This window comes from Falco cherrug, chromosome Z (genome assembly GCF_023634085.1).
Source record: "Falco cherrug isolate bFalChe1 chromosome Z, bFalChe1.pri, whole genome shotgun sequence".
Lineage (NCBI taxonomy): Eukaryota > Metazoa > Chordata > Aves > Falconiformes > Falconidae > Falco > Falco cherrug.
The window spans coordinates 60,257,750-60,285,365 of NC_073720.1; the positions used below are offsets into that span (position 1 = coordinate 60,257,750).

General features: G+C 39.2%; 1 protein-coding gene and 1 long non-coding RNA gene across 3 annotated transcripts in view; one reads left to right on the forward strand and one right to left on the reverse strand.

Moving 5' to 3' along the window:
- The window catches only part of LOC129734687 (uncharacterized), a 93,023-nt gene that overhangs the window by 42,846 nt on the left and 22,561 nt on the right, over positions 1–27,616 (forward strand). The window lies entirely within an intron of this gene.
- Positions 23,823–27,616, reverse strand: part of FBXL17 (F-box and leucine rich repeat protein 17) — a 281,585-nt gene continuing 277,791 nt past the window's right edge. For both annotated transcript variants that reach the window (XM_055698556.1, XM_055698555.1), the window contains one exon: positions 23,823–25,817. In XM_055698556.1, coding sequence (XP_055554531.1) covers positions 25,680–25,817 — 138 coding nt within the window. In that variant the 3' untranslated portion in view covers positions 23,823–25,679. The remainder of the gene's footprint in view (positions 25,818–27,616) is intronic.

The window sequence follows — 27,616 nt, forward strand, 5'->3', positions numbered from 1 at the left end:
TAGCGAGAGGACTAGAGGAAACGTCCTTAAGTTGTGCCAAGGGAAGGTTTAGATTGGATATTAGGAAAATATTTCTTCACTGACCGTGTTGTCAAGTATTGGAACAGGCTGCCCAGGGAAGTGGTTGAGTCACCATCCTGGAAGTGTTTAAAAAACGTTTAGATGCAGTGCTTAGTGATGCGGTTTAGTGATGGACTTGGTGGTCCTGGATTAAAGGTTGGACTTGATGATCTCAGAGGTCTTTTCCAACCTAAATGATTCTATGATTCCATGATTATATCCTCAATCATTAAGTAAGAAAATTTGATGAAAGACTGAAAGCAAGGTTAAATACAAATTATTTCCACAAAAAAAGTGAATAGAAATGTGCTGAATCCGATGAATCCACACAACAGTACATGGTGGGACGGAAAAACATGAAAGCCCTTTACATGCACATATGTATAGCCTGCTAAAACAAGATGTGATCAAAACAAAAAGAAGTAAACATATGGACAAATTTTTAGCAAGGGAAGAGCATAGCCAAGTTCACTGACCTTTATTTTAATTTTCTTTAGTTCTCAGCCTTATGAGGAGTGCAGGAAATGGAATGTGCTAATCCCAGCTGATACAATCTCCAAGAAAGGTGCAAAATCTCCCCCAAGTACAGAAAATTGAATGCAGCCAGAAGCCTGTTTAATCTGCCCTCCCCCAGTGTCCTTCCAAATAAAGCTCTCATGATGCTCTGTCAGGCCCCACCAAATGAGTCAACAAGGAACTTAGTGTGGCAGAGAGCTTGTTTTGAAAAATATATTAATACATCTCATAGAAAAATGACTTCAAGGAGATGAGAATTTATTTAAAACACTGGGGGATATTTTTTCATACGGCAATGAAGAGCTCTTGATTTTTTTTCTTTTTATTTTTACCCTGTTACTCCATTTCCAATGCCTCTGTTTATTGTCATATCATTTGATAGCACCTAGCAGAGCAATAGGGGAATACTGCTAGGGAGTGCACTAGCTGGGGAATTAAACTGACTTCTGGAGGTCTATGTTTGTTTTTTATCTTGTGATGTTTTCAGCCTGCTGCTGCATAAATATAAACACTGAGAGTAGAATTCAAAATTTTCACATGGTTTTTATTACTTTGCATTTACAGAGACATTTTCATCCCAAAGTATACATTTAAGGCAGTGAAGAGCCTTGTGAAGTAGTCAATTTTACACTTATTTTACAAACAAACAGACTATGCCAGCAAGATAGATGAAACCCAAGCCAAGGACATAACATAGACTTGCCAGAATCTAATTCCTAGCTCGTCAGTACAATAAGAGTAAAAACGTTGCCCTTTCGTTGCAGAAAGCATAACCTAAACTGCTCCCTGCTCATGCTGGCACAAGTTTTACCAATGACTTTTGTGGGGGTAGGATTTCATCCGCAGTTAGTGAGAAGCAAGGATGCCAAAATGACTATTAAGCTGGGTTGACAGCAGAGCAATGCCGTACCTGTGCCACCTGCCAACTCCAAAGCTGATGCATGCCTGATGCATGTACTGTGCTTGAAACAGTTTCCTAATGAACACCCAGTTATTTAACCTTTTTCTCTTTTCCCAAAAGTTCCCAAAGGCAAGCTTTTTCTTTCAAGGGCTTGTTGAAGCTGAAGGTCTGCAATGTGTAGTGGGCTATTGGGTTGGTGTTTTGTTTTGACCTGACTTGCCCCACACAGAGATTACCCAGGGAGTCTACAAAATGCAGTGATGGACCCTGTACAAAACCCAAGGATACACACACATTAGATTGTCTGAATCTTGAGCTGGTGTCTTAAATTACAGTGCAAGCTTGGTAGTATGAAAACTGTCTGATTTGACAATTATGTACCTGCCTATAGAAATTTCTGACTAAATAATTTTTTAAAGCAATAAAACAATTAAAGGATTTATGACGTGGCACTTTATTAGTCTATACATTAAGTTTTACTTTCATTTTTGCTTGAAGGTAATGCAGGTCTGCAATTTATCCACTTACAACATGGGTGATGGGGCATCACCATACCAGCATATACCAAATAGGTTGTGGTTTTAACTGACCACTGAACTTCGGATCAGCAGCTACAGTAGAACCACAGAAATAGAAGCATGATTGAAAAGCTAGGTATTAGTGACTGGAATGAGAGGCTTTAGTAGGAAGGATCAAGGGTTTTCAGCTAAATGTTCCCTTAATGCAAGAACTTCTTTAAAGAGATGATAGATTTATTTTGGTTTATAAATGCCATTGTTGATTTTTACCTAGGGACTCTGGAAAAGTTTGGGAACAGAAACATTATTTTTTGACTATTCAAAACAAAACCAAAATTTGTATTTATTGTCTTTTTTTCCTCTGTTGCTTCTGTATAAAATAAAACAAAAAAATATATTTTTTTCATTTTTTTCTATTATTCCCTCATTCCTTTCTGCTCAGCCAGTTTTTAAATATTCTGCAGTGTTCTCAAGTTGCAGAGTAAAAATTCTGCAGTACTTTTATTCTTTTGTCACTCTGTAACCTTTGTAAGCACAAAAATGTATGGAATATAGAAAGGTGGAAAAAAGTAAAAGTACACATGGAAATAAAAACTAGCCTGCCTAGGCATAGGCAGAAAAGGAAAAATCAGGAGAAGGTGAAAAAAAATAATTAATAGTGATATCTGAAGCTTTTCTGCCAAAAAATAAAAAAGACCTTTAATAGGAAAAGTGTGAATTTAGGTGTTCGATAGAAGTCTACCACACACTCTTTTCTTTTTGCAAGTTGCAACTGAGAAGGTGAAAAACCAGCTTCAACTTATATAAAGCAGCATGCTGAGAGGGTATGATGGCATTATAATGCTGTACACTGTATCACTGCCAGACACTCTGGAGCTGCTTTTTTTCCTGTTTCTATCGCAGTTCTCCCTCTACCCTGGCTTTTGCTTGGTGTGTTGGTGCAAAATTTTGTGAGGTAATATTTAAGGACAGCCAAACTATTTCTTGTCACCTCTGACCCATATTATACAAACAAAAAATTAAACTCAAACCAAAATACTTTTGGAAAATAGCTAAATAAATTCAAGCATCTGCAGTTTTGCAAAGAGGAAAATTATCAAGGATATTAGTTAAGAGAAATGAGCATGCGTGTTTCAAGGTCCTGCTTTAGTAGGTAGGTCCATTAGCAAATTTAGAAAGACTCATAAACGTTGCAATATCTCCCTGCAATGAATGAAGGAAATAGAAACTGAGTATATCGGTAGGACAGAGCTGTAAAAAAGCCTGTTCTTTCTTGTATATTTTCAGGTACATCAGTCTGAATTTGTAATGGTTTTCATTTTGCACGCGATCACATTCATCTACCAGTGTAGACATCCAGTGGCCACATTTGCATGGGCAAATGATTAACTATACAATTAATGTTATCTGATCTAGGCTCAGAAATACAGCAACTGTGTGTTGAAAAGTCTATTCTCTCTAAAAAGTATGCCTTTTGAAAATGTGACAATAAACATTCTGTATTCACGCGTCCACAGAAAAAACCCTAGCTTTAGTCATTTTGATAAATGCAGGAAGCCTTACCATTAAATTAATCACAGCTTTCTCTCCTGGGTTTAAAAAGAGAGGATGCAACACAAGCATCATGTAAATTGCATTGTCAGGGCTGACACAAACCTCTGTATGCATTTGCTACAGTAGTTGAAGCTTTAAACATAAAGGAGAAAAAGCAAATTTAAATGAATACCCAAAGGTTTATTTAATAATGTAATAATTTTCTTGTTTAAAACACAGAGTTCTAGAAATGGCTCCCAGAGCTAATAAAGGCGTGTTCTTAATTTCTCTTGCAAGAGAGACCCAAAATAGGCTGTTTTCCCTTTAATTCGCTTCCCTTTAGGTGATAAAGGAAAACACATTTTCTTAGCCTGAAGGCACGGGCACAAGAAATTGAGAGTCCTCCTGTTTTAGCAGTCTCTCATTCTAGCATCTACCACAGTCCCACTCTGGATATAACACTGTGAATCTACCAGTTCATCTGTTTTTTACCTACTCTCAGCTTTGGACGTAGATTTTGTCATTATCCCTGTGTTGTACTCTGAGCTTATCTAACTGCAGCAGGGATCAGCCCAGAAGGCCTATGCGCTGCCTACAAACCCCTCAGGTCTGAGCAATGCACTGATGCACCATCCACCCGTGTGCCTGCCTCCTGCTGAAGAGCACCTACAACCTGCTCTGTACAGCAGGAGCATCCTCCCCTCTTACAGCTCACCCAGCAGAGCTATTTCACCCCACCTGAGGTGCTCTTCTCCTTGCTATTTCCTCTGTTCATCCATGTGTGAATACTGTGAGACCTGACTTGATTTTCTAGCATTTATACTCTCAAATTTACTGTTTTATGATGGCTCATTAATGAGTTTTACAGCTAAGATGTTTGTTCAACCTCTTCTTGCATGCTGTTAAAACTGTGCTGTTTTAATAACTGTGAGCCCACAAGACCTGATCTCTGCTCAAGAATATTTATGTCTGGTAAGAGTATTCAATTTGCCAACAAATGTGGTTACAGTGCCTTGTAAGTCATTCATTTTGATGTTTATTTCCTCTGGAATGGCTCTCAGGGGTAGATCTTCCTTCCTGTCAAATGGCTCCACATTCACTTCTCACCAGCTGTTCTTCTATATCCCTGAATGTTTCCTGGACTGAGAGAAATGTGTATTCCCTGATTTGCTTGATTACAACCTGTGACAAAGAAAGCCCAGCCCAGCCTATTCTTTTAATCAAATGCTATGGGAGGAAAAGGAGGAATGCTGGGAGAAATAGATTACACTTTTCTATTGCTTCTCCCACTGTAAAAGTGTGGTCTGTGGGTGCATGTTGAGCAGAGGGTCCTAATTGCCCTTTTGGTGTGGACCCAAGGGTAGTTCTGATCATTCAAAGGGCATCACTATGAAGAACTGTGCTATGCTACCAGCAGATATTCCCTTTCCTTCACCTCATCTCCTCTAAGCAGGCCATTTCTGTTTATAAGAAGACTTAAATAAATGTCCGCATAAAGATTGCAGCCCCCACTGACAGGACAAATGAAATCCCTCCAAGCTTAGTAGTGAGGAAAACTCAAATCCAACTGAGCCAGGGCTGTATGTCACATACTGACTGCCTAATGCAGATTTGATTAACACACTCATACGTTGGAATGAAGTCCTGAGTGCAGGCTAATTCTTCATTAAAAAACCTCAGAAGTAAATAAGGACAACAGGCCTCTTGCTACGCAAGTGCTGTTGTATAAGCTCTGAGTCCCAGTTCCAATGACTTTGTGCTGCTCCCTTTTTTCCTCTTTTTTTTTTTTTTTCTTTTTTTTTTTCTAGGGGGGCCTTTTACCACTAACAAAAACAGAAGTTGCAAAGCATGCATGTCTTGATATCTTAATAGGTTTTCTACTCTACTGGGACACCTTAGCGTCTTGAAAATTTTAAGTTGATATACAGCATAACAGTAAAAAATTAATTATTATTAAGGTTTAACCAAGGACCTGAGTGGTAGAAACCAATCCAGTTGTGTATAATTAGACACTAGCTACCTTGTAATATTGAAGCTGTAAATAGCCTCAGTGGGGGCCCTGACAGAAGGCTGAGGTGTTTACAAGGCACAAGAGATGCTGCCTCAAAGTACATAATTCCTGTTGCCATAACTATTGCTGATATAATGGATGTGTTCATTAAAACCAGAGGATTACTTGTTTATCCATCTTTTTCTATCACAGGCGCTTCCTTAGAGGAGGGGGGTACAGTGTCTTTTCAATACAAATTTATAGTACACACCTCTTTTTTTTTCCCAGTCAGAGGAATAATGAAGGATTGCTTTATTGATTGCTGACCAGAGGTCTGCTCCCCACTGGGAAAACCAGCTTCTCCGAAACAGTTGCAAACAGTATCACAGAACCTAGAAGGAAAGGAAATGTGCACACATCCATTTTTAGGCTGCCATTGGGTCTTGGGAGTGCTGGCACTTACTAAGTCTTTGTCTGTAAGGCATGTGCCACTTTTCCCAGCAGGGTAATTACACAGCTTCAGTGCTCAGGTGGGCTGGCTGAAAATACAGCCTGCGCCTCTCTGGTGTCAGAGAGAAGGTAAGAAAGCTGCCGAGGAGGAAGAAGTGTCAGAGAGGATCTGTCTCTGTGGTTATTGCAGGGAGGTGGTGAAGGAGCTGGGAATGAAGAAGAGATGTTGAGCCTGGGTGAAGGGCTGGGGGGACGAAGGTGTTTTAGTTTTTGTCTTTCTTTCTCACTTTATTTTCATTGGCAATAAACTAAATTCATTTTCCCCAAGCTGAGTCCATGTTATCCCTGACCGTAACTGGTGAGTGATCTTCCTGTCTTTATTTCGACCCATACAAGCTTTTCTGTCTTGTCTTGTCTCCCCTCCCCCATCCTGTTGATGAGGGGGAATGAAAGAGTGTCTGAGTGGGCACCTGGTGGCCAGCCAAGGTCAGCCCGCTACGGCCTCACAGCCACCTGACCCCGCAGTCAGCCCTGTAGCCCTAAGTGCATGGTGTCAGAGCTGCTGCCCGGCTCCACTACACAAATACATTTCACTTTGTCTGCACCTTGGCTTCCAGCATGTGAGCATGTACGCAGCATGACAAAAGCCACTAGGGCTACAAGAGTAGCAGTATCAGGTAACTCATAATAAGAAGCAGATAGCATCTCTGCATGGTGTCTTCATACCTTGTTTCCAAATGGTAAGACCACAAGTGGCTGGGGTAGGTTGCCAATAAGATGACATTCTCACAGGCTATGCTAAAGGCTTTGTCACAGCCCCACACTCCTGCAAACAGGCAAAGGACTGTTTTTTACAGACTGGTATTTCTGGGTGGGCTTTACAGGTTAGCTAAACCTAATCTTTTTCCTCATAATATTGTCTCAGGCATGAGATCGTGACTTGGGTTTAAGACATACTGTGCATTTAGCTGCAGGAGATGCTGCTCCAGGTGTCGTCAGGCTGGTATTCTGCCATTGCTAGCATGCTGGAATGAATCACTTGCTAATTTTGAAGCAAATATGAAGCATCAGCTTGAGTCTCAGAAGGTGGAGATCCAGTGTGAGGCTACTGAGAGCAAGCACACTTGCATGCACACTGCAAGCGTATGATACGCTATTGCTCAGTTATATGTGGTTTTCCTGCAATGGCCACTTCAAAATGAATTGTCCTGCTTGGGAAAGAGTAACTGCCCTATAGACACACATAAAAATATGTCACTGAAACTATGTGCTCTCAGAGTTTCCATGCAAAACTATATGTGAGAGAAGACTAATTTATTAAGAGAAGCCAGGTTTGCCTGTAAGAAATAAAAAGTGTTTTTCTTCTAGAAAACACTATTAGACAATATATATAGACTATTAGACAACATATATACAATTTAGACCTATTGTCTAAATGTTTTTCTTATCACTGCTGCTATCCTCACCTATTGTGGCTCATTGTTTCAGATGTCAGACCTCCATCCTGTTTTTGCTGTGTACCCCTATATCCTTATATAGACACATATTTATGTTAGCCAAATTTTATTACATGTCAAATTTTTGCCACATCTATATCAAAGCCCAGAATTAGACGAAGTGTACACTTTCATTTGTTTGTTTTTCTCAATCTGCCTGCCATTTGTGCAGCGAAACTTTTGTGTCTTGGATTCCTGACCAGCATAGGGTCAGACCAGTGTCTCCAAGATGGAATAAATGCAGTGGGTTTGACACAAACAGCTTGGTCACCAGCTTGCAAGATAAAGAAGTGTGGTATTGGAGGCTGCCAAAGTCTGGAAAGGTAAAAAGAAAGCCCCACTGCAACACAGACCAGCTGGGATATCTACAGGTCAGTCTCAGCATATATACCAGCTTTGCTCTCATAGGTTTGGGGCTGGGATTTTTTGGTTGTTGTTGGGTTTTAGGAGGTTTTTTTGGCTCTCAATTTTTGCAGTTCCAGGGTAGATCTTAGCACAGGCTCAAAACCTTTCAGTCTGCTTTGGTGTCTCTGCCTTGCTGTGGCTATCCTGCCACACTGGCTGCACAGACAGATTCTGACAAAAACCAAGCGAGCCAAATGTATACATTATGGCTTCCTGCCTGCTCATGCTGTCAGAAAGGCAAACAAAATCCCAAACATAACTAGGTCCTGGCCAGTTTTGCTGCTCACCAGAAAACACATTTAGGGATCCTCCACTGCCGCTGTGACCAGTGTCCAGTGGCTGAGAATGAGTCTGGAAGTCAGGGCTTGTAAACCGGTTCACAGCTAAATGCTTTGCCAACCCTCTCTCCAAGTGGTTCAGTCACAATTGGTAACAATCTCTTCAGGTTTTACTGAGGCTTATGAGGGGAAAGCAGATCTGTAGAGAGATGAACAATAAGATGGTAAGAAAACATTTCAAAGGAAATTAGCACTGTGTTCTTAAACAGTATGGAAATGTTATTGCAGACCAGCTCCTGGCCAAGAGGTAAGCACATGCACTTAATTTGAAGTATTGATTTCATGATTAAGCACTATTCACAGTATTGACACATGTCCCTGAATCAGGGCCTTAAAGTGTGCAGTTCTTCCAGAATCAGTTCCCAGAGGAGAATGGCTCTTCTAATTAGCTACTTTTGCCATTTCTCCATAACCTCTTCATTTTATATGATCGGAGTATTACTTGCTTATGAAAGAAAACAAAAGCATTCAATAGGAAAGCAGGAAAATAAAAGCATTCAATAAGAAAGCAGGAAACAGTGAAGCAATTCAGTCCTTTCTCATGAGACGTTTGATCCTGGGATATGCTGAGCATTGACAGTGCTTACAGAAGCCACCACAGAGGCCATCGTATAACTTAACACAGCTTGTCATTAAAGCAAAGCATATGTTTTTCTGATTATACATATTTTCACATATCAACAAAAATCTTAAAGCATAAAATAGCAGCATTCTTATTTAAAGGGGTCTTGAGATACTGGAGCATTTAGCATTCAGCAATGAATGCACAGGACAGACACTTCTGGTACTAGCCAATTCTCCTGCAGTATTTTTTAAAAGATGACAGCACCAAGACACAAGTTCCGAAGAAATGCACTGCTGAGTACATTTGCACTGGGGAGTATGGAGTTTTAGCGGGCATAGCTCCTACTGATTTTCAGAGAGGTTGTAGTTCTGCCACTGAACAGAAAGTTGTCAATTTCAGCACCCCATTCCATCCCAAGAATAGATGAAAAAACTTTAATTATAGTTTGATTACATTTGTACAATTACAGTCACCAAAAAACAGTGTCACGAATTTCCTTATAAATCATCCTGCCATCCCATCCTATATAAATACATGAATGTAATTTAGAGGTTACCTTTTTGGTATTGATACAGTATTGCTACCTATAAATAAATAAACTTTGTAAGATTAGAAAGTATAATGACCTTAATGTAACAGAGTGGGAAAGCAATTAGCTCAAGGTCAGTTACCCATCAGACTTGCTTAGGAGGATAGCTTGCTCCTGAGCTGCTGCCCGGGGCAATGAGATTTATGTATCTGTGTTAGTAGATAATATGATATTTGTTTAACATGTCCGTCTGGATAATATTTGCACTGAACAAGCCGGAAAGGAAGGATGCAAGAGCCAAATGTCAGCTATTTTATGTTTACGTGTTCAACAAAAGGGAGAGTTTACAAATGTCAGCAACTTGTTTTTGTCTCCCACTCCCTCAAAACATCTTGCCATTAAAAATTGGATGTGACAAGAAATTAATCAATATTGTGATCTAATTATTGTTGGAATTATGGGAAAAAGGTAAGATGTCTGAAATATTTAATTGTGAGAAGTGTCTATTAAGCTGACTTTGCAGTGAACTTCCCATAAGATTTTTAAGCATTTGTGCCAGGTTTGAAATGCCTAAATAACCAGAAGACTGTGATTTTCTCCTTCTGGGATACACAAGGAGTCCACAAAACCCCCAGTTCTTACTATGCAGCCCAGAGCCTAGGCATGGTGTCTTTTTATTGCCATCACATGGGTATAGGTGAGGAGGCTTTCTCCCTTGACCAAAGGTGACCAGGTACATGGGAGAGGGGAGGTGGGCTGGGCAGCCCGACCCCAGGGGAGGGCTGGCAGATCTGGGTCCGCCCTGCTTAGCTCCACCCTTCTGCAAACCTGGCTTTGATGGAAGCAGTTCCTCATTCAGATGGTGAAAGCTCAGCTTTGGGGAAGTGTTTACATAGAAACTGATAATAGCTGAAAACCCCCTATTTTTATATTTTAAAGCTCATTAAATTATCTCACCTTATCTCACTAAACCATCTCTGTGACAGATTACCATTTCAGGCAGTGTTGTTAGGGGCATCTACACCATGATCAAAAGCCTGTAAATAGCTTGTTTACATGTCTTTCTACTAGTAGTCTGCTGTTGTGTATTTTCACACCAAGCTGCAACAAGACAACACAGCAGTTTGCCCGTTCCTTCTGAAAATCCTGGCAAAAAGGAAGCGCTTACCCAGGAGACTCTCCAGAGGGTTTGCTAAAGAGTAACACTGCTGAGCTGACTTGTGCAAACCAAGCTGACCTGTCATGGATACAAACATTGGCACAGCAAAGTCATCCCTCATTATGGTGAAATAACTCACTCACAATGTGGAATGGAAGGAGTTTTGCTCAGGTGTTTTTTTGGGGGGACACCTACTGGCTGTAACCAAGGAATGTAAAATAGAACTCAAGATCAGTTTTTGGGGGGTGTGGTGGGAAATCTATTAGATATCCCTTTCTTACTGCTATTTGCAATATTCAGTAGAGATTTTTAAGGTTAACTCTGTCTCTGGCAAGTCAATTCCATAAGAGCATCTGGGACTGCACAGATTGTGGAGACAGTAACAACTCTCCTAGGAAAGGCACCCTTGGATCATGTGTCCGCTAAACATTAAACAGGGAAGGAAGAAGGAAAGGAAGGAGGAAGGGCAGAACCACTCAGCTCCCCCCTGCTCTGAGCCCCTCACGTCCTCATTGTGGCCCTGGTTCCTCTGCCCTGGCCTCCCCACCACCACGCACCGTGCACTGACCTCAAGGCCATCTGACCATCCTGCCCCAGCCTTGCCCCATGCAACACCTCACCCTCCCAGGAGGTGTCCAGGTCTTCACCACCTTTTCCACAGTGTGAACCAGGAGGCAGTCTGGTCCAGCTCCAACTGCAAGGCTGCTTGGGGCCTTCCTGGTTTACCCACCTCTTTCCTTACACCTTGAGCAACCAGCACAAGCCACAGGTACACTTGTTCCATGGAAAGGCTTTTGACAGGGGACAGTACCTCTCATGCCAGGTGCTTAGTGCTGGGTAGCATCCAGTGGTTTCTCCTGGACTGGAAGTGCCCCATGGGCCACCAGTTCAACAGCCCCAGACTTCAGGTTTGCTTCGTTTTGTAGTCATGCTGATGGTAAAAATCACCACAACAAGTTTTTTTTGTTGTTGTTTGGTTGTTTTTTTCCCCCATGCTTTTTCACATAGATTTCTAGAATTGTGACAAATATTTTAAAGCAGTGATGAATTGTTTATAACCAAATAATCTGGTAAATTTTCACATTGTCTTTGATCACTTAATAGGTCAAGCATATCACATTTCAGGCAAAAAAATAATGGACCTTATTCGTATTTGTATTCAAACTTTGACATTGTACAAGACTCCAAAAGACAGAATGATGAGTCTTTCTGCACTATGGTGAAAGGATGTAACTAGCATCAAGGAAAGTCAGAATCAGGCTCGTTGTTTTGTATGACAGAGATACTGATGCTTGTGAAGAAATTCTTACAAATACTATAACAGGGATTACGGCTTTAATGATCAACTACAGCCTGTTTTCACAAGTGGAAATGGCTACCAGAGCTGCAGGCTAGAGAAAACATGGGATTTAGGGTCTCCTATGATTTTACCCTCATACCACTGATATAAATGGCAGTCTTCTTCCAACAAGAGGTCATTAGGTCAACCAAGTTGTTAAGTTCCAAGTAGCTTAATTTGAGTCAAGGGGACTGCATGGTTGTACAACCATGTGAGTACCATCAGGTCCCACAGGCTTGCAGACAAATTTTGCTCTTGTTTAACTTGGTGTAGAGTAAGAGTAGATTCTTGTCATTAGTGCAATTAATCCAAATATATACCATTATAATCTTTAGCAGCATTCACCTATTCAGAAGCATGCTCTCTCTGTATTATGTGCACATAACTTCCCTTGACATTAACAGGAGGGGATAATAGACATGGAAATGTAAAGAGAGGTTAATACTCTTCCCTGTGACCTTCCCAGAGACATCTTATTTTCTCAAGCTGACCCCTCATTATGCTGAAAACTGCAAAGAAAAAAACCCACAGTTTCTGTTGCTTTTTTTGTTCACTTCAGAGACTACAGACATCTGTCCTAAGTACATTCTGTTAATAATTATTTTGAATGTATTCTAAAAATCCACATCATTCCCAAAGAGGGGAAAAACACAAAAGAAACCCCAGTTGGTGAGGGAGGACAATGTGTGACATTATAAGCAGGTTGGAGCTGCCTGCCGTGATTGCCACTCAGAGATAAAAATCATTCCTCACACTTTGAGACAAAAGTAAATGGCAGTTTGCAATGTTAAGAACCCCTGTGGAAATAAGATGAAATGAGATGAGGCTTCCAGACTTGTGAGAAAAATCAATCTGATGGAAAATTGACAAACTTGTTTAATGTGTTGGTACAAGATCCAAGACTTGACCCGTAGAGACCTCCACTTAGGCATACCGTGAAGTTACTGTCAGTTCTCTTAATCTGTTCAATTACACAACAGGATCTCAAAGGGGGCTTTTTACCAAACATCACTTTAAATTAACTTTTCTCTTCCGTGTTTTAAACTTGCAGTCCTTCTCCCCCTCTTTGTAGCAACATGGGTAAATTATTAAAAAGCCCACTTGCTTATCAATGTAAATGCTATACAAAGACCAGTTTAAAATTTTTCCTGGAAAGAGAGGTTTGTGCAGTTAAAAAGACAAAAATGCTCATCTCATTACATGTGGCCAAATTAATCTCCACTATAGTTTCTCTGAGGCAAAGGTCTATTGTTGTCCTGTTTTGGGGAATGAAGAAACGGTAGTAAAAAGCATCACACCGTCATTTTCATTCCATTAAGAACATGAACCTGTGCTCCTTTTCACAGCCACAGGCCACAAAGTGAAGTAGAGAAGGATTTGGAAGGGAAGAACTACTGCTGTACAGAGCTGACCCTAAATGCCTGGGTTTTTTCCTTGAGGAAGTGGAATACGATAGGAGGGGAAGATGCTAAAGAATCCAAGGGATGTAACAAATTTAACTTGAATATAGGTACAGCAGGATTTACGAGGGAGAGTTTGAACTCCAGATGGCCAGAGAAGAGAAAATGGTCTCTTCCTTCTTCATTATTTTATTAAATGCAGCTTTGAAACAAAAGATTAATTTTTCCCGAAATCTGTTATATTTGAAGTCTGAAGTGAGGGACTCTGAAACCGAGCAGACAGAGCAGCAGGAATCTGGTCTATCAATTAAACTCAAGTGTCAAGACTCATTTAGATTGATAGGTGTGACAGTGCAAGTGTCCAGCAATATTATTTAATAGGTTCATTCTCAGTAAATGCATAAGTACCAGCAGTAACATAGCTTTCTGTTAACCAGAAAACTCACAACGTCCCAGTAACTATAGGAGCTGTCTGCTATTGATTTGGAGTGGGTGAGGAACATGTGATGGGTTTTCCTGATGAATTCTTGGTCTTGTTGATTTCAGTGGAATTAGGCTTTCTACCACATTATTTTCTGCTTCTTTGTTTTATAGTTTGTTTTTGATATTGAACAAATGAAATCTGAGAAACAAAAATTCATTTAACATAGTAAGAAATTAAGAATGGAATATTGAGAATAATAGTGGTAGGTTTTTTGATACTTTTTTTTTTTAAAAAAAAGTCCATAAAGCATGAACATTGAGAAGAGATTGCATCTAGGAAAGGTGAGCAGCTGTTGGTATGTTTTTTGTTTGGTTGGGTTTTTTTTCCCGTTCAGAAGGGATTAGCTGATTTTCTACTGTGCTTGTTAGAACAACTTGAAAGAAGACAACTTACTTCTGTAACCACTCCAGACACAAAAAAGCATCAAATTTAGAAGGTCTTTTGTTAGTTTTGTTAGCAGTATTAATATCACTGTAGTGTCAACAATTCTTGATAAAACAAAATACAATCAACTGCTTAAATAGATAACAGTTTAACAAGTTTTATTCCACTTAATAGTACATTCTTGGTCTGAACATTTAAAGTAAAGGTTAACTGTAATCTATACTAAATATCTACTTTATTAATATGTCTTGCAGAGATAGCTTTATTTTAGGGGTGAAAATAATTTCTAAATGTTTTCTCTTCTATAAGCCACTATTAAGTCTCTTTGGAAACTTGTTAAAAAGTAGTATTAACTCTTTTCTCACTTCCTGAGTGACCTGAGGAAGACCCTGTTGCTCTTTTCAGTATCAAGCACTTTATAAAAGCTGTGCTTCTCAATGAGAAAATGTTATTTATTCTCTCCAGTAGCTTTTTCACAGGCTTCAAAAACATCAGCCTGCTCAGAGCCTGCTGAAATTGACAGAACTCAAGTTAGAATGAATAGTAGACACACTTACTATTGTGGCTTTTTAATGCTTTTTGGCACTCCGAAGGTCCTCAGCTCAGACTATGAACACTTAGAGGAACCAATTCTGACCTAGGGAGGTAAGTTCCAAGGTGGTGTGAGTATTAAGACTGCAACTCAGGCTAAATGGGCCCAAATTTGTGATATGTTCATTTTGAAGGATTGTCAAATGGTTAGACCTTGACCACTCCTTCAAGCCTGATCCATTAAATCCAAGTGCAGATGTGGCACATTATTGGCTAGTGTTTTCAGCTGCTAGCTTCTGTATATTATTACTTACTAGGAAACTACAATAGACACCAGAATTTTGAGACATAACCTATGAGACTAATAGCATTTTTATTTAAAAGGCTAAGGTCAAAGCTGCTCAAAATTAGAGGGGTAGCAGCCCTACTCTTTTATGGAAGCTCAGTATCACTGAGCATTTTAGCATTAATACTAATGCTAGTGCTAGTGCAAATGCTAATTCTGTGTATTTCATACTTAACACCAAGTATTTTCTAAGCAAAGGGTCAAGAACAAGGTGTAACTAAAATGATCAATCTTATTAACACACATATAAGTACATAGACTAATGTAATGATGATGAAATACCCTTCACACTATGTTTTAGATAACTGATATAAAAATGTTAACATAGTAACAGTCGCTTTAGAAGTGGGTTTGACTGAGCCTTAAAGACTGGTTGAAAAAAAAATACTTTAGGGGTGACTTTAGGCAAGTCAATAAATTAAAAAACAGTCTTCACAAGGTAGCTGCCCGAAAGTTAGGCTGATCATTTTGCAGACATCCTAAAAGGAAGCACAATCTACGTATCACTTGTTTCTTAATTATTTTACTTATGCTTTCTGGCAGGAGAAAAGAATCATCCCTTTATTGGACATTACCAAACATGGGGAGGGAAGGGCAGATGCACATGCAGCAAGGAAGCCCATATTTTTGCTTTTATTGATGCAGGCTTGACTTACAAAAACAAGAAGAGAGAAATTTCTGTGGGCCTTATCATAATAGTATATGGGAATCTTCTGTTAATTTTCCAAAATGCCTCAAGGACCTAGTCAACCAAGTCACGCAAAGGCTTTTGGAATTCTTGTCTGGTGTCTGATACCAGCAGTAATCTGTGATTCTTGTCTGTTACAATTTGATAATGCAAAGAGTTACCATTCATGGTCATTAGCTGTCCCAAGAGGGGTGTTTTTTGTGTTTCCAATTGATGTATATCTCTTAGCCCCATACATTCACACTACGGAAATATACCTTCCTCCTCCCCTAGGCATACCGGGCAATTGCCTTGACTAGCAACAAACCGATGGGCTGATCTGACTTACTGAGAATTTCTCTTCTATAATGTTGCTCTTGCTGCTTCCCAAACATATTCTGTCCTGTTGGCAAAGATCCTACACAAGGCATCTTTGTTTCTGCCAAGTAACAAATCTTACTCTGATGTCATGGTATATTGAACTCTAGAATATTTAAGGAAGTTAGATGGCTTTATTCTTATTTTTTGATTCTGATGTAATACTCCTCTCCAGTTTTCAAGAAAATCAACAGAGCTTCATTAAAAAAATTGAATTCACACTCACAAACATACAAAGGTCAGAAAGATAAGTTTTCGAGGGCTGGTAATTATTTCAGTATTGAACAGCTGCCCGCATTTGCTCAGCTCTACCTCTGCTAAAGAGGCTTCCACCCATGGAAGATTTGCCCAGTATCTTTATTTTTCAGAGGCAATTTTTTCAGAGGCAAATGTCTTGATCTTAATTTACTGCACATCCTTGCTGGAATAGTTCTCAAGCCTTTGCAGATGCAAAGTCATAGGGAGCTGCCTGGCTATATATGATTTTACATGCCTTGCAGATAGCTCAGAGATGCAATTGCAAAAATCTAGCACTTACAGACAGCTGGGAATTTGTGACAGTCCCTGAAGGACTTTACAGCCATAAACCAATGACTGGATTACACTGATCCATAAATGCATTTTTCTTCTGTATCTGGCTAATGCAATACAAATAGTCTTCCTACTGTTAACCATTTCCGAAGCCACATACAAGAGAACATAAAGGAAATGGCATATATTCAAACAGAAAGGCCATCAGGTTACTTGGTCTTTATACCAGCAAAAGACTTCAATGCCTGTACTGTTGCAGGAAGCGCCAAGTACAGGAATATTCCTTAAGTTCTGCTTTCAGAAAATTTTGTGGAAAGTAGTGATCCATTCAGACCATAGAAGGAATTGGTGACAACTTCTGCTCTAGAGCTGGAAAACTCAACTCACAGACAAGCTATGGGGCAAAGTTACAGGCTTCAGCTTACCAGCAGCTTCTTCCTCTGTAAGAACCCTGGAGCCCTCATGGTGACACGGCCTCCACGTCACCGCACCTTTTGTGCCAGCCTGCCCCGGTACCTTCGCTGCCTCATCCCATCCTGCAGCTACGCTCGCCTAGCCAGCTGCAGCCAGGGAGGGAGGCAAGGTGGACAGTGGGTCTGAGGTCACCCACGTGCCAAGGGTGGAGCAGGGCCCTGGTGCCTGGCCTGGCGAGGGCTCTCCATGGCCTCTTCTCAACTGGGTGTCTGGGAAAGGGCTGCTGCCCTGCAGTGTACTGCTTGTACCCCACTGTGGAAGTAAGCTGATGCCTTGGGGTGCTGTGCTGTACAGGACCAGGGCTCTGCTTTGGGACCTGTGACACAGAAGCAGCTTCTGATAGATAACCGTGACCTGCTAATAACAGAGCCATGCATCTATGCATGAATAAATCAAACTTGCCCAGGACAACCCTCTGGTGCTGAGGTGATGGGTACAGGAAAGCACATGCCTGTGCCATTACATCTTCCTGCCCTCAGGAAGCAGTGGCTGCATCCAGGGAGCCTAAGGAGATGGCTACTGGGCACTACTAACACTGAGTTTGTGTAGGAGAACAGTAGTCATGGGCCAAGAGCATGCAGGTGACTGCTGGAGTGATCTGACAGCTCAGCAGTGCCCCGGCACTGCTCATATTACCACAAGTGTAGCCACAGAAACTAATGTCACATCCTGAAAAATACACAGTGCCTAGTCAAGGGCCACTGCCAGACTGAAGCTGCATCCCTGGATTTCAGACCGGTTCTATACTCCAGTTCCTTACTGTCATTTAAAACTACACTGGTCTGAACACTCCGCAGTTTCCTTAGGTTGTCATTACTTCCATTGCTTCAAAGATACTGTATTAATCTTTATTAATTCCTGAGCCAAAGAGTAACATTTGAAAACTTGTAATGAACAAACTCTTCCTTTTTTTTTTTCTATTGGGAAGATCATGAAGGCATTTGGAGGTTGGAATTCTCTTCACACTTCTGCAGGGTCATTCAAAAGTGATTTTTCTTTAGCTGCAACCTTTTTGGTTGCTATTAAACATTTCCAGGTGCATTTGCTTCCTAATCAAATCCTTCCTTGTAGCACACAAATTGGTTTGGGTTGGAAGGGATCTTAAAGATCATCTGGTTCCAACTCCCCTGCCATGGGCAAGGACATTTTCCACTGGACCAGGTTGCTCAAACCCACATCCAACCTAGCCTTGGAACACTCCCAGGGAAGGGGCAAGAGAATATTCAAGAAAAATATTTTATTTCTATTTTCAGTCTTGCTCATTCACCTCAGTATTTGAGCACCTTTCAAAGCATCAAGCAAAGTGATTAACATTCACTACATTTGTTTCTCATCTGTCTCCAAGGACAGAAGGATACGAAGCATTTTGTTTTGTATAGAAACATTAATTTGCTGCCTGTTTTAGAGAAAAAAACCACAAACCCATCCCGTAAAGCAGGGAATTATTTAGTTTATATTAGTTCAGAGACTATGCTTCACATAAGACACTTTACTGTGATCCAGGGAGGTGACCATATACTGAAATAACAGTATGAAGACAATCTTTCAGTCCATCAAAGGTAAGTAATGAGATGTTGAACTTGATTCAAGGAGCCAGAGCAAGACACCTCAGAGAAGTTACCTGTGCTCACTAAGAGTTAAATGCTGTGAAGACATTTCTTGCAGCTTTCTCTAACAATTGGTATTTTGAAAACACAAAGGGCCATAGCACTTTGCAATAAGGTACATGATGAAAGCATGAGATTATGCAATTTTCAGTCCAGGAGCCTTTATAATTTCATAGCAGCTGGAAATGTCCAGTAATCTGGGTTGCAAAATTTTTTATTTTAAGACTTCTAAAGCTTATTTATACACAAACACTTTCTGCAAGCTACATATAGAGAGACTTCCTGGAACATGGAAGTGGAAACAGTTCAGCTTGCAGTTATTGTTGATTTTCTCCCAGGAATAAATTTGAAACATAATCCCATTACTAAAATTTTATAAAGATGGAACACTTGGATTTACCTTACATAATCCTGACAGCCTTTACAAAAAAGCAGCCTACAACCTAAATAAAAAAATTTTGGCCCGGGTTCCTTTTTAACAACTGTGGAGATGCAGCTGTTACACAGACCTTTATTTCAGTGCTACCTTATTCCAGCTTGTGAAAATGTCTCCAGTCAAGCAACCGCAGCTGCAGTGGTGGGACTTAGCCTATTTATTCGTGTGAATCTGAGCCTAATGCAGACAAAGATCCAGAGGAACAGCTGAGCTATTTGACTGTCCTTCAGCAGCTCAGGTCATCTACAGTGATTGCATCTGTGGACAAGCCAAGCAAGAAGCCAAACAGAGGGAGGCAAGGAATCTCAAATCATTTAGTGCCCTCAGTTTTGTGTACAAGTCTTGGAAATATAAAAAACCATAAAATAATGAGCTGTCTGCACTCTTGGTATAAACATTGTTTAATGAACAGGCAGTGAATTCCTGTAATTAATTTGACTACTGTCCTCATTTTCTATTCTTCCTTCTCTACCAAAAGAAGAAATAGCCCATTTCATTTGTATGAGAAGTTAGGATGAGATAGTTCATGCTGTAATATGAAATGTTGGGCTTCTCTGTTTCAGCTGTTGTGTAACCTCTTACCCATGTGACAGCTCCGTTTCCTTATTCACTTTGTCCTTCAGTTCCCTTTTTGACCTGCAGCATTGCAGCAGTGGATCAAGTGAAACAGGAGTGCTCAAGAAGATACTACGTTTTATAATTCCCAAGAGTATAAAGAAAGAACATCACAGAGACACAACAGCAAATGAATAATTTAATTTGCTAGAAGTATGGATATTTGACATCAGTGTAAATCTCTTACCCTGAGGTTACTGATGCCTGTAGTTTAGTTGAAGATATTTAGTGGAGGCAGTCAGTTTGGCCAAAATTTCTTGGCTGTAAACAACTCAGAAATTAAATTTCTGAAATTCTTGTAATTACCTAATAATCCCGATCTGGAGTTATCAAACAGTATTTTATTTTATTCTTGCTTGAATTGAGCCCTGCAAGCACGAGATATACAAAATAGGTATCTTTTAAAAAAATCTGATTTTTTAATCTTTATGACATGGAATTTGCTTTGGACTTGATGTCCACCATTAAATGTTTCTGCATTTGTGTCTCTTTCTCAAAAAAACAAGATAACCAGAATGAACAGAAAGGAAATTTCTGTGCAGCTGTCTGATCAATAAGCATCTGTCTGTAAATCTCAATTTTTAGCTCTGCATATACCTACTTGTCAGCTCAATGCTACTTCCCAGGCTGAGACTGACTAGAAGCAGATAAAAAATTATATAGTAGCTCAAGAGCAGTTGAAGAATAGATTACTGGGATTTGGGAACTTTAGCAAATATTTACTAGTAAGTCCTTAGCTTGATTTTGATAAGACTTTTGCAGTTAAATGACTATTTCTCTTCCTCAGCAGAACTACAGACAATTTAATGGGTGGAACTGTTTATCAAGCAAAACCATGAAAACACCACACAATCCAACCAATACAGGTTCTGTTCCTGACCTGAAAGCAGGCCTGTTTTATCAGCTTGCAAACTTGATTCAGGATTTGGGCAAACACAAGCTTGTTCCAATTCCTCTCCTCCAATCTCAAACCAATTAAATGCAGAGTTTTCACATATTTCTCAATGAAAAATAAATGTCTTGTGATCAATGTCTATACAACTGAAAAACAGAGAAAAATAGTACTTGAACCTTCCACCCTTATAAAAAAAACCTTTCAAAACCAGAAAGCCCCCTTTTTAAACAACTTGTATCATATTCTGTAGTCTCAAGATCAAGTACAATACTGATAAAAGATAATTTCAGATATACTTTTGTACAAAAAATTAGGTTACCAAGAGGTATATGGTAATCCAGCAGCTAATGCTACTTTTTTTGATCAGGTGACTCAATTGTAGTTTTAAGGATCAGCAGACTTCTGTAACCAGAGAAATAGAAGAAAAAAAAGAAGTACAAGTTTGCAAATGTCTACATTTATCATAATCCTACATAACAATATCATATATGGGAACTGCCACATAAATTCATCAACTCAACATTTTTATGTAAGACAGCCATGATATGATTATTCTGCATTTCCCTACATGATAACAATGGGGGAAAAGACAAAGAAATTACAAGTGAAAAAAAAAGGCAGGGTAAGAAGAATGAAGGGAGAAGAAAACTTTGCAGTCAGTAAGTATCTTTTATAAGGTTTTCAGAAAAAACCCCAAACCTGAACCCAAATAACCAAAATAAAAACTCACAAATATTCACCAAGTACTCACCCTATTGATATTGGCAAAAGACAACTACTCTCACAAAGCATTATTCGGTTTTTAAGTTGTGACAATATACAGGAGATCACATGCTCGAGCCTGGAGCATCTCCTGGGGTGTCTGTGGTTTGGAAAACCATTTGGTAACTCCACTTCTAAATCTACGAGAACTTCAAATAAAATCTCAGTCACCTATTCTGCCAACATAGCAGGTCAGTCATGGAGAAGGCTGGGAGAAAAACAACTACAGGGTGAAAAAATAACATCACTTTAAATAATTTTATTTTAGAGGACTCTTTAAATAGATCTGCTTTAAAGTCACTCTGTTAATATGGAGTTTCATAAATAAGCAGCATAAGCTCTCACCTAATTTAAAATATAAATCTAAACATTTACAAGATCAGACATCATCATAGCCTTTTTACATATGCTTTTACAATTGTTACTGTGCAATGCGTTCTTTTATTAGGAAGAATTTCTTTACTGAGAGGGTTGTCGAGCTCTGGACCTGGCTTCCTGGAGAGGTGGTGGATGCCCCCCATGCCTGTCAGTGTTTGAGAGGCGTTTGGACAATACCCTGAGTAACATGATTTAACTTTTGGGCAGCCCTGAAGAGGTCAGCCAGTTAGACTGGGTGGTTTTTGTATGCCCCTTCCAACTGAAATACTCCCCTCTCCCTCTCCATCTCCCCCTCCCCTCCCTCTCCCTCTCCCCTCCTCTCCTCTCATTTATAAGATGTAAGAGTCCTTTTCCTTTTCTTGTTCATGGTCACATCACCTGAAGAAGGCCCTGTCAGCCTCCTAAAGAGCTTTGTGCCTCTGTTTTCATGTAACCATTGTGTATGTGACCTGCTGCCTTTCTCGATTTTGTTCCTGTCAATGCCATAGTTCATTAAGCAACAGCAAGGCCATATCTATTTCTTAAGAATCTGGGTGGACATCAGTGAGCTCACATGGAAGCCAGCTGAGAGACTGAAAAAAAATTATCTGTTGGTTAATTATTCTTACTAGGGCTGTTTTCTCATTGAAAAGGGATTACAGCTTGTTTTACCAAATACTGAACACACATGTAGAGAGCTTGCTAAGTTTAATAGTTCTAAGAAACTGTCAAGCATGGCTCAAGCTCTTTCATAGTACCTGCAAGGGAAGAAATGTTTCCTGTGAGTGAAGCCAGGGGGTTCTGTGGCCATGGCTGAGTTTTGAAAGTTGAGTCAAATGCTGTAGCAGTAGCACAGAAGACCTCTGGGCAACCATTTTGCAAATGCTGAAAAGTCACTCCCAGTAGCCACCTGTGGCCACGCTGGGATCAGTTTATCTTTATCTATGATATTTTTCAGAGAAGTTCACTTTGTCCCTGCTCAGAGATGACTAGAAGCTGCCTGGTACTACACAGAGTGCTTGCTGAGATGAGGAATAGGCCAACTTGGATTTGGCAATTCACTGAACTTCCCACTAATCTGGGAGCCTGAGCAGAGTGAATTTGGATCTGCATGTGAAACACCATGGTAGACATTTCCCCCGAGGACACCCACCTCCACGCTGCCTTTTAGTGGTGATAGATGGGTAGAGCAACCACCAAAGTGAACTCTGGACTTATACCTGTATTTAGAAGAGCGAATGACTGAAAGTAGATGTTATCTGTCTTTTTTCCACAATCACCCATTGTTTAGTTAAGAAAGCACTTAGAACTTGCCTTAGCCACCTCTTCTGCAGGTTGAACAAACCCAACTTCTCTGGCCTAGAAAGGTCTCTGATATGACAAATGCTAAGCCACAGGCTACCAACCTTAATGGCAGGTTCCCACAAATATCTTGAAGGAACAAAGACATTTTGTCAGTAAAGGAGGCCTGCTGGAACTAGGAAATCCAGCAAGTAAGCTGCCTGTGAGCTTTTGAATCCACTGTAAGTTCTGAGGAAGAGAAAACAGGGAAAGAAAAAAACCCTCTTTTTATGAGGCAATAGCTTTTCTTTTTCCCCTAAATGATACTTCCCCTAAATGACATTTCAAAAATTAAAGTGTGCACAACATTGTTATTTATTCCTATAAAACTACTTAGGAAACATTGATTTATCATAAGGAAATTAAAGAGCTACCTGTGACACTGCAGTTAGAAGAACATATTTCTGTCCTATACCACATAAACTTCCAAATTACATAAATGACAAGATCTACGGAAATGAATTAGCCACACTGAGATCTATAAAGATTAGTATGCTCAGAAAAATAAGAGAGAGATGAATAGCCAGTAGAAGGCAAGACTACTGGAAGTGACTTAATAGCAAAAGTGAAAAGAGATGATCAACTAGATCTGTAATATACAAAAAAAAACCCTTAGAGAAGCAGAGTATTCCCGCTTGAAAAAGCCCTCTGGAGGTTATCTAGTCAAACTCTGTCGCTCACAATGGGGCCCTATTGGATGAGTTTGTCAGGACCATGTCCAGATGAGTTCTGCACAGTCACGGATGGAGATTTCAGCCTTTCTATTAGCATAGTCTAAGTACAGTTAGCAGCACAGATAAACAGAAGACACCATGTATTTCTTTTTTCTTTTATTTAAACCTATTGCAAGATCAAAGGTTTCACGAAAAAATAGAAACTTACAAATTGTGTGAATAGTTTTAATGCACTCATAGAAAGACATTAAATGAGAAATGACTAAGATTCTGTACTATATCTGCAATATAATCAACTGGCTTTATTCTGAAAATATAGTAAATATTTTCAGAATATAGTAATATATGAGTAAATAAAATATAGTAAATATGAGTAAATAAAAAGCCTAGCATTACACATGTTCACACGTAAGTACCACTTACTTAAGCTAAAAACTTTACCATATATTTTTTCCAGAGAAGTTATTTCATCCCCATTTTTAAAGTCTAATAAGAAAACATTCAACAACCTCACTGGAATAACTGTGAACTGATGTTTCTGTTGTAAAAAATTATGCTATGGAAATCAACAAACAGTTTTACAGAGAGTTATACAGTCATACTAAATAAGCTTCTAGGTTATGCTGCATTAGATTTTTTGGATTAGCAAAACATTTTGACAATAATGGCAACTCTCAAGCTGAAGCTTATGTATTTCATACCTTGGATAAAAATGCTGTAACCTTTTAAAAACAAATATCCAGTGTTACACACCTGAAAACATTCTTAACCAAATGGTAATACTCTAAAGGTTAGTGCAACTTCAAATTGAAGCCACAATGTCTGTACTGTCAGTATCCCCTGGTCAAATTTAACTCCTTAAAATGCAATGTGACACACAGAAAATTAATTGTTTTATGTATTTATTCTGAGTACTTTCTTGCATACACTGCATTACGAAGCATCTGATCCTACAAAGTGATACCCACAATGGGACTCATGTTTAGATGGCCTTCTCGAGGTAACTGCTCTCTGAATTGTAAGATCTGCTGTAAAAGTACAACCACACAGGAAATGAGAGGAATCCTGTTATTGGCTTACACCCATTCATCTGAATTTCCCAACTGAACAATATAACAGCATAGTCAGAGCAGACAAGTTCACTAAAAAAAAAAGAAAAAAAAAGAAAAAAATTTTTTTCACTCAGGTATTTAAACATTGTCGGTTAACTTATTTTTGATGGTGTATTCAATTACTGTTTGACTTTATAAAGTGGGAACTGGTTATCAGTGTTAAGCACTCAACTCACTACAAAAATTACAAGATGGAAAGATTTGGAAATCTCTACAGCATCTCCTATTTTAAACAAAACAAAATGAAAGAAGATATCAATTTGGTGAAGTGATAGACAGAAAGGAAGTAAGATTGTGCAGTAAATATCCATTCTGTCATTACCACCATTTACTAAGACTTCTGTTTAGAAGAATGATTTGTATAATTATCAAAATGTTTATAAGAAAATCACAATTCTTTGTACATTTTCTTATTACTGTGCATCTTAAATCTCCTGGGGTAGCTTCAGTAAATAATAAGCATCAAGTTCAGCTCCCAGTTTCAAGCCTGTCTGATGAACTGCATGAGTGCTAGCACTGAGTTACCATTTACAAATCAAAGCAAATACACATACCAAGATGAAGTAATGTAAACAGAGGAAAACAAGCTTAACATCTTCTATAACTCAAACTATCCAGAGAACTAGTAAGAAACCACTTCAAGAAATCTGCCAGAGGCTTTTATATCTTTTATGCAAACAAAACCATAATGCATTTCTAAAGTTTTGCTTTAATATTGGTATTTAGTTGTACAGTACTTAAAGTCAGTGTACAGCTTTTGCCATTTTACTGTAATCTCTGTAAACTCACAATTATATTGCATCATATGAAAGGTTGTGAACCCTCTGCAATCCCCATTAGATCTACTGAATGCAGCAGAGTGGAACTGTCATGTAGGTATAGGAGGTTAAGAGGCAGTAGACATATTGGGTGTCCAGCCCATTTGGTAAGCCCGTTCCAATGTCCTCTTGCAATCCTGTAGTACGGTACTGAAGGTTATATGTGGATACTGCTGCACTAGCTGCTCCACTGTGGCTTCATTCACCTGCAATTGAAGAAAAGAATCTGTGATGTGCAAAACATGAATAAAAAGGGCAACGTTATGCAAGCTAATTGAATGATCGAACCTTGAACTCCTGGGAGGACTTGCAGGATTGGGCCATTTGCTGATACTATAGGTTTGGGTGCACTTAACAAAAAACAAATATACCGAATGTAAAGATCTGTTAGAGAAAAAAAAAAAAACAAACCAAAACACACCACACCTTGATTTTACTCTACTAAGTCCTGTTTGGTTATTTGTGATTGAAAACAAATATGAAAGACAGTCTCCATTTGCAAACAGCTTTGTTTAGAAAACTGCAGCAACATTTAACAACCTATTAAACTATTTTCATGCCATGCTTGACTATGCTGGCCACTCACAGAGCTCCAAACCCGATTATTCAAAGAAAAGCCATCCTGTCTAATGAAGTGCTGCCCAGAGTAACAGATCTTGAAATAGAAGCATATTTATTCAAACTCACTCAAGCAGACATAGGTCTGAAATGTAAGACTTTCTTGGCTTCGGAAAATGAAAGTTGATTACATCCATTAATTAATTTATGGCACAGTTATGGTATTTTTACCCATACTATGTAGTAACTCTATAATTAACCTTATCAAAATGCACTTGCACTGTACACCAGCTCTCAAGGTGGTTGCAACGAAAAATAAGAGATAACTAAACGTGGGGAAAGGAGCGCAAACTATTCCATATTGCAGGTAAATCAATTTATTAGTTTACCAATTGCCAATATAGGTCAACTTTTCCAAAGGTCAGAAGCCCTGCATATTTTCGTGTACATTGCTGGTAGAAGTTTTTATTTTAGCCTTTTGCTGTGAGGCTAATACTGCTCAAAAGGTTTTGTGGGAAGAAGTGGTGGGATCAATAATTAAAACATAGATGCTTGCTGGGTTTGGGATGTCCCTTCTAAATCTTAGACATCAAAGGTAGCACCTTTATTCTTGATTAGACCAGGCAATCAGACAAGCCTAGCTAAACCCAACATCTTTACAATTGCAGTGCTGTGAGGGGATTAATTTGTCAATTATTTTTAAGATGACTGCAGTTCATATCACAGAAGTAGACAGCTTTCTTTAGCCTTTAGATAAATAAAAGATTAACCTAAGAACCACAACTTCTAGGTAGCTCTCTCTGAAATCTTTGCTGAACACTCGGGCATTTTAAAATGCATCAATACTACATTTAAATACTGAACCACCTAGATCAGTAGGATGTATGACTGATATGCTTTTCCCCATGGTGTTCCACCGTCAAGGCTAAAAGTAAAAAACGAGACTAAAACGTTTACTACCATTACAAAAACCCATCTTGGGAACAATATTCTAAAGCATAGTGACCACAGTATCTAATAATATTTTTGTCCTTAAAAGATAACAAGGAGCACATCCTTCTGAACAGTGATTGCACCCAATGACAAGGATAAATGAAAGATTTAATATCCAGTTCTTCTGCTTTGATAATAGAAACATTCAATCTTCATTGGAAGTTTCATCTAGCTGAAACTGACTTGGATAGAAAACTGGTTTAACTTCCCTTCACAGCACAAACTACACTTTTGGCAAATTGCTATGTTACAGTAACATCTTCCAGTGCTGAAAAACAAGAAGTGACTTTTAATAAATCAAAAATGAAATCAGAGATAGCACAAGTCCTCCAAAATATCTGATATTTATAGCTGAATACATACTTTAAAACTGACAGCAACACTTCATAGAAATATTACTTGGAAGGCAAGAATCCCCAAACGTAGCAGTATTTGCTAGATTTTGCCTATTCAA